This window comes from Centroberyx gerrardi, chromosome 20 (genome assembly GCF_048128805.1).
Source record: "Centroberyx gerrardi isolate f3 chromosome 20, fCenGer3.hap1.cur.20231027, whole genome shotgun sequence".
NCBI lineage: Eukaryota > Metazoa > Chordata > Actinopteri > Beryciformes > Berycidae > Centroberyx > Centroberyx gerrardi.
Genome location: NC_136016.1, coordinates 18239957 through 18247114, shown reverse-complemented (window position 1 = coordinate 18247114; position 7158 = coordinate 18239957). Strand labels below are relative to the sequence as shown.

Sequence of the window (7158 nt, the reverse complement as noted above, 5' to 3'; positions counted from 1 at the left end):
TATCTGCTTTATTGGAATTCTTCCTATTTCCTAAGATGGCTGATGAGGTTGGGAAAAAAAGGTTTTTGTCCTCTAAATCACTTGCTTGCCTCACTCAGGGTTTCTGCCTCTCTCTGTTGTTATCCAGTATTTTGAACAAACCTCTGTGCCTTTGTAGCCGAATCTGATACAGATTTAACATTAGGAAAAAGGAAAAATCACCTAAACTCAGCATGACTTATATTTGTATCTGCACATATTTCATTGACCGTAAAACAGAAACTTTACATTTACATTTACACTTTTATTTGAGTGGAGTGAGTGGAGAGACTTTGGTGCCACTTACAGTTCCCATACAGCACTACATCTGTGTTACACTTTGTCCCATCATGGAATTTAAAGTTCAGGAATGAGACTGAGAAATCACCTCACTTTTTTTCCACATGTAATTCATTTTTGAAACATAAAGTTCGTTTTCAGTTCATTTTTTCCCTTTTAAGTAATGGTTCACCCCCAAAATGAAAATGCACTCATTATCTACTCATCCCCATGTCAGTCGAAACAATTGTGGGTCCAATATTTCAATATTTACCTCATTATCTCCTATATTTTCCTCACTGACCATGCTTTGAACATGAGGTAAATATTAGACTTTTGCACTCAGTGCAATCGTTTGACCACAAAACACAAGCTACGTATTTGGAGAAATTTAGTTGACATTTGATGCTTTTGTTTGTGTGTTTGTGTGTGTGTGTGTGTGTGTGTGTGTGTGTGTGTGTATGTGTGTGTGGGGGGTGATCCTACAAACTTCAATGGAGTTTCGACTGACATGCAAGTGAGCAGATACAGTAACTATTCCTTTAATGCCTCAGTTATACCCTCCTGTCCCTCTGCGCTCATGTCCCTGCGATTCTCCAGTGTCTCATATTCCTCTCTCTCCCTCTTCCCCAGTGCTTCATACCCCCCCTCTCCTCTTGCTCCCCCCTCCGCTCCCAGGGTGTGGTACTCCCCATCATTCATTCCCTCTCTCTTCAGCTCTTCATATTCACCCTCTTTCTTCTCCCTCTTACCTCCATCTGCTGACTGAACCACAGTCAGTCCCACATCCTGGTAAATTGCCTCTAAAAGAAAAAGAGGTGGTTTTTGATGGGCAAACAGCCTCATACACATGCATGCTCAGCCACTCAGCAACTGGAATAAAGTGAAATAAGTAGTTGTTACTTACCAGTGTTATTCCTCTTCTTATAGCACACGTAGAGGGCTACTAGCAACAGTATGGCACCCACAATGAACAGCCCAATGACGACCATAACTGCAATGTTAGGTCGAACAGCATCTGCAACAGAAATAGAGACAGTCCTTATGTTACATATAACTGATGTGTGAAAACCTCATAACTCCAAGTTGTGGTGATTTTCATGTTTTCACATCAACTGAAGCATTAACATTTCCTCTTGGATTTATGAAACCTTTCAAAACCAATTGGGTTATACTTCTTAGTTCTTGAAAAGTTGACATTCTGGAGATCTGAGGTTTTCACCCGACAGCGATGATATGTTAGATTCAATGACCTTTTCAGTGTAAGATTTGGTTTTAACTTTCAAATCCCATTCAAACCCTTTTCACATCACATGCTGTAAAGTAACATTTCTGAGAATAAGTCCCTGACTCCACACAAAGGCAGGAACTCACAAGTCTGGACGTTGCTGAGCAAGGTTCTCTTGTTCGGCCACACAGCTCTACATGCATAACTACCAGCCACACTGGGCTCAATGTAGCTTTGGACCGAGGGTTTCATTTCCCACTGCTGACCAGGGTCTTTGTGGTACCAACGATAGGAGGCGGCGCTGGGACAGTTAGGGCAAGAGCAGGTCATGCCCGAGTCTGCAGAAAGAACGGCCTTGAGAGGAGGTTCTGAAAAGGAGAAAAAGAGAGGAGAAAGGCTTTTAAATAAACGTCCATTGAGGGAAAAATGCATGTGCAAGGCGTACAGCATCACATGGAGGGAGGGGAACTTGGTTGGGTCTGCATACCGTGGACAAACAGCTCTTGAACATCAGAGGTTTCTGTGTATGGCTGCCCGGCAGTCCTGCCCCTGTACGTGAAAGTGGCAGTACACTTGTATTTCCCCTCACTGGATTCTATGACGTTGATCTGGTAGTCAGAGCTGTCACCGTCCTGTATGATCACTTCATCCTTGTAGAAAATGGCGCGGCTAATTTTATCGGTCCCCCAGGCGAGGCACTTCAGAGTCAGACTCTCCCCAATCATAGCGGGCCTGGGCAGCATCTCCAGCAACACTTTCTTCTCTGGAAGGTTGGATTAGTAGCAGTAGTAGGTTAGTATTTACCCCCTGTGTGAATTAACTAGGAACAAAAGCAAAATACCTTACAAAGTGCCAGTGCTAAACAAGCATAACTTAGGCCAACGTACAGTACAGAATAAAAGTTGAATGAAAGTTGTTGTTTAAAGTATGTAGGTAAAATAAAATATGAGTGTTTTAGTATATCCAGTGTTTTAGTATATCCAAATTTTCGTATATCCAGTGTTTAAGTATATCGATATTTTAGCATATCCAATGTTTTATTATATTTTAGTTTATTCAATGTTTTAGTATATCCATATTTTAGTATATCCAATGTTTTAGTATATCCATATTTTAGTATATCCAGTGTTTTAATATACTGTAGTTTATTCAATGTTTTAGTATAGCCACTGTTTTAGTATATCCAATGTTTTAGCATATTTTAGTTTATCCATTATAGCACTTGACCTCAGTTTCTGGGGAAAAACACTAATCTCTAATTTCCCTGGCTAAAAAAAGTTTAAGAACTCATGCTTTAGAATAACATGTAATGGTGCATATCCACAGAAAGTTTCTGTACTGGAGAGCTTTAGAATAACAGCAAGCCTACCTGAGGTCCTGATGGTGACTGGGCTACTCCTGCTTTGGTTGGTCTTATCACTGCACCAGTAAATGGCCTCCGGGTCACTCAGGTGGTGGGGCTGAAAGATGCGATTGTCACCTTCGTCCTGCTTGTTCTTGAAAGTAATCTTTCTCACCCTCCCTCCCTTTTGGACCCAGCAGTTCCACCCCTGCAGACTGTCCTCGCTCTGCAGCACCAGGGAAAACGGATTGTTCTTCCACATCACCGGCTGGCCGATCTTGATGGAGAGCGAGGCGGGAGGAAGGTAATCTGCCACAGGTGAAGTCCAAGAGGAAGAGACAAGACAGAAAATCAGCAGGAAAGTTAAGTTTTGATGACATATTTAATAAAAACTTAAATTAAAAAAAAAAAAAAGTTTTGATGACATAAGCTTAAGCTACACAGTTTTATGTATGGACAGTGGCTTCCTTTTAAAGTTGCGGTTCCTTCTACATCCTCAGAGTTTCAACACTGACAATTTCAAGTCGTGTGGTATATTTACCCAGAACTGAGATGGAGAAATTGTCACTCTTTCGCCCATCGCTTTCACACTGATAAGAGCCCGAGTGCCTGGGGGCAGCAGCCGCTATGCTCCAGGTTTGGCCCTCTTGTGAAACCTTGGCATTGTTGAAGTACCATGTCACCCCAGCTGTACTGTTGTCACAGCTCAACTTAATTGAGTCCCCAGAGAAGGTCGGCATGAATGTGGGTGACATAGAAACTGAGGTGACAGACGGACACAGGGAGAGAAGAGATGCTGTGAAGTGTTTGTGCACGTAGACCGAGGCCTGGCTCAGTTTATTGTGGTTGTTGCTCCGTGAAGCGACAAACGGTTGTTGTACGTGGTTGTTGCTGCCACCTATTGATACACACTTGACATGTCACACACTTGAGAAGTAATAGAGGGAGAGTGTGTGTGTGAGCACTTAATTACCTTGGGGCGTTTGCTGACACCTCGCCGGGAATCCTAGGATCATGAACACTGTAACAAAATTTATTGAAATTTATTGATTAATTAAATTCGATTTTGACCAATTCTTACATCTCAATCTACATCAGTCTCTATCATTTAGAGCAGTGATTCTCAACCTTTTTCATATCAAGGACCTCTAATTTAGTACACATTAGAGCCACGAACCCCCATTTCATGAGATTTTGTCTCTTGGGCCAAAATCTGAGAATATTTTTTTTTGTTAAGAGTTGACTATGACTGTCTGTATTGTAGGTAGAGAGATGACAGTGAATCTATGACCAAAATAGTCATTCTTCTACATTCTCTAATTGTGTTAACTTCTTGTAAATTAAATAATGGTGAAGTTTAACAATTCATCCATTTGCTGGGGACCCCCTGGAACCCCCTCAGGGACCCCTGGTGGTCCCCGGACCCCACTTTGAGAACCACTGATTTAGAGCAGCGAAACTCAGCCAGTGGGTCACAATTTAAAGTGGTAATCCATGTTTTTTTTTATTTTTATTTTAGTGACATCTTTGGTGCTAAGCTGTCATTGCTGTGGTGTTTCTGCACTGCAATTCCCGGAGATCACCTGTCAATCAAACAGTGTGTCCAGTACTGTTTTCCTCTGACTTTCTGTTGATGAAGTTTGAGTTTCTGTAGGTGGCGCTCTTTTCTTTGTCTGTTCAGCCATGGTGGCTATCACTGCTCATACTAACTACCCAGTTCTTCTTCTTCTGTTTATTCCAAACAACCCGGACACGTAAAACACATTACTTTTTATTCATCTCTGAAAGTCTATAACAATGGGCTTGTTTTCCAAATGTCCTTGCTTTTTTAAAACTTGTTCGTGTTTGGCCGCCTAATGCACACAAAAGAGACACAAAAGAGTGAGACCAGCTCAGATAAAATCCAAGCAGAGCAGCCTCTCTCTCTCTCTCTCTCTCTCTCTCTCTCGCTCTCTCTCTCTCTCTGTATCTCTCTCTCAAATTCAAATTTGCTTTATTGGCATGACAAGTATTCTCATATTGCCAAAGCATGAAGTTATATAATAATGTAATGTAATATAATGTAAAGCAAACAAACAAAAAAATGCAGTAGTAGTAATAATGATAACAGTAATAAAGTAATAAGCAATAAGAACAACCCACATGGGAAACAAACAAATAAGCATACAATATGAAAAAGACTCTCTCTCTCTCTCTCTCTCTCTCTCTCTCTGTCTGTTTGTCTGTCTCTCTCTCTCTCTCTCTCTCTCTCTGTCTGTCTCTCTCTCTCTCTCTCTCTCTCTCTCTCTGTCTCTCTCTCTCTCTCTCTCTCTCTCTCTCTCTCTCTCTCGCACTCAGAGATGAATAGTAATAAGAAATATAAATATTATAAATAAATTTAGCCTAAATATCAGTGTTATCCGTGATGATATCATAGGTAAACATTCAATAACAACTCAATTTAAATAAACTGAATTCAAATCATTTCAACGGTTCCATTCAAATGTTTCTAATAAACAAGTAGGATGAACCGGTTGATTATATGGTTGATGGTATACACACACACACACACACACACACACACACACTAGCAGCAGCTGTAGCTGTGTTGGTTACCCACTCCGCCCTGCAGAGCTGTCCTCCTTTCTGCGGTCATGCTGGTGGCGACCTGAGAGCGCTGTATTATTGTGTGCATCTTTCTATTTTTAAGCGCGCTTCATTTGCCCTGGCCATCCTGCACAGGTGGCAACTGAAAGCAATGTGGCGAGCTTAAAACTACCATTAACCTAGTTTTCACTTCAGTACATATTTCGCAACGTTTGTGTTTGTGTGTTTTTTGTATGTGTGCATGCATGTGTTTAGCTTTGGCTGCTGTGTGTGTGTGTGTGTGTGTGTGTGTGAGTGCGTGTGAGTGCGTGCGTGTGTTACTGTATATGTGTGCATGCATGTGTTTAGCTTTGGCTGCTGTGTGTGTGTGTGTGTGTGTGTGTGTGTGTGTGTGTGAGTGCGTGTGTGTGTGAGTGCGTGTGAGTGCGTGCGTGTGTTACTGTATATGTGTGCATGCATGTGTTTAGCTTTGGCTGCTGTGTGTGTGTGTGTGTGTGTGTGTGTGTGTGTGTGTGAGTGCGTGTGAGTGCGTGCGTGTGTTACTGTATATGTGTGCATGCATGTGTTTAGCTTTGGCTGCTGTGTGTGTGTGTGTGTGTGTGTGTGTGTGTGTGTGTGAGAGTGCGTGTGAGTGCGTGCGTGTGTTACTGTATATGTGTGGGTGTGTGCGCACATGTGTGTGTATGTATGTGCGTTACCAGCCTTTCACTGTTCAGCATAACTTAATATATTGTGCTCACATTATCGGCAGAGTACGTTCTATTTTATGAGATCAGTTTGTAATGCAGTAAATTCAAGATTTTCTAGAAGGACAGATACGGTAGATTGGCATGAAACTATTATCTACAGTTTCATGAACATTTTTGGCTCACATGCACAAAAGTCTTTAGGCTACGGTTGTGGATGATGTTGAGTATCCCTCATACAAATGACACAGCAAAATCATTTTAAATGCAAAAGTCTGAATTCAGTTAAAAGTGAATGAATTGAATGAACAAATACATTTTTGTGCACAACAAATTGGTTGTAAATTGTATGCATGTAAGCACTACCAAATCTCAGTAAATGACACAATTTGAAATGTTATGTAAAATTTAGCAACAGTAATAACCCCCTCAAAACATTAAAACCTTACAATCTGTAAAGACCTTCAGGCTCTCCGGTCATGGTTCCTGCGTGATAGCAGACTGCTTACCTGCTGACAGCAGCAGAAGGTTTTTTCCACTCATCGCTCAGAGCGACGCTGACCAGAGACGCAGCAGAATGACCAAGACAGACTTGAAACTCTTATTATGTTATGTTGAGGAAGTTAAAGCTGGGAGGGGAACTGAGTGATGAAGTCATGAAACAGAAAACTAATAGTTCAAATTCAGGCTCAAGTTTATCTAGCCCTTCATCATACACATATCTCAAAGGACTTTACAGAGAATGAGCCTAACTAGATCTAACTGATCGACAATCAATCATAGAACTTTCTTAGCTTCTTAATTTATAGGTACACACTTTCTTATTTTCAGCTGAAATACCGGTATATACGTCTCTGCATTGCACTCCTTTACCAATTTGTTTGTGTATTACTCCTCTCTCCTCAGTAGTGTTTCTTTCCAAGTATCGTACCACAGGCTGTCTTCACAGAACTAGTTCAGTAAATTTCAGCTGAGTCATTTGTCATCACACTTCATTAGTTAACTCATCTGTGAACTGA

At 41.3% G+C, this 7158-nt stretch overlaps 1 protein-coding gene across 1 annotated transcript; it reads right to left on the bottom strand.

Moving 5' to 3' along the window:
• Nucleotides 1-1567: 1567 nt before the first annotated feature.
• LOC139932873 (uncharacterized) lies at nucleotides 1568-6724 on the bottom strand. Its single transcript, XM_071926809.2, has 6 exons — nucleotides 6649-6724; nucleotides 3841-3888; nucleotides 3409-3627; nucleotides 2895-3176; nucleotides 2013-2288; nucleotides 1568-1893 (listed from the first exon to the last, which is right to left on the bottom strand). The coding sequence occupies exons 1-6, from the start codon at nucleotides 6680-6682 to the stop codon at nucleotides 1607-1609; spliced, it is 1146 nt and encodes a 381-aa protein (XP_071782910.1). The 5' UTR covers nucleotides 6683-6724; the 3' UTR covers nucleotides 1568-1606.
• Nucleotides 6725-7158: the final 434 nt, after the last annotated feature.

Coding starts and splice junctions, on each gene's coding strand:
- LOC139932873 (XM_071926809.2), bottom strand. CDS start 6,682: ATGAGTGGAAAAAACCTTCTGCTGCTGTCAGCAG. Junction 3,628..3,840: donor GTGTCAGCAAACGCCCCAAG/GTAATTAAGTGC, acceptor CTGTCACCTCAG/TTTCTATGTCACCCACATTC. Junction 1,894..2,012: donor TCAAGAGCTGTTTGTCCACG/GTATGCAGACCC, acceptor TCTCCTTTTCAG/AACCTCCTCTCAAGGCCGTT.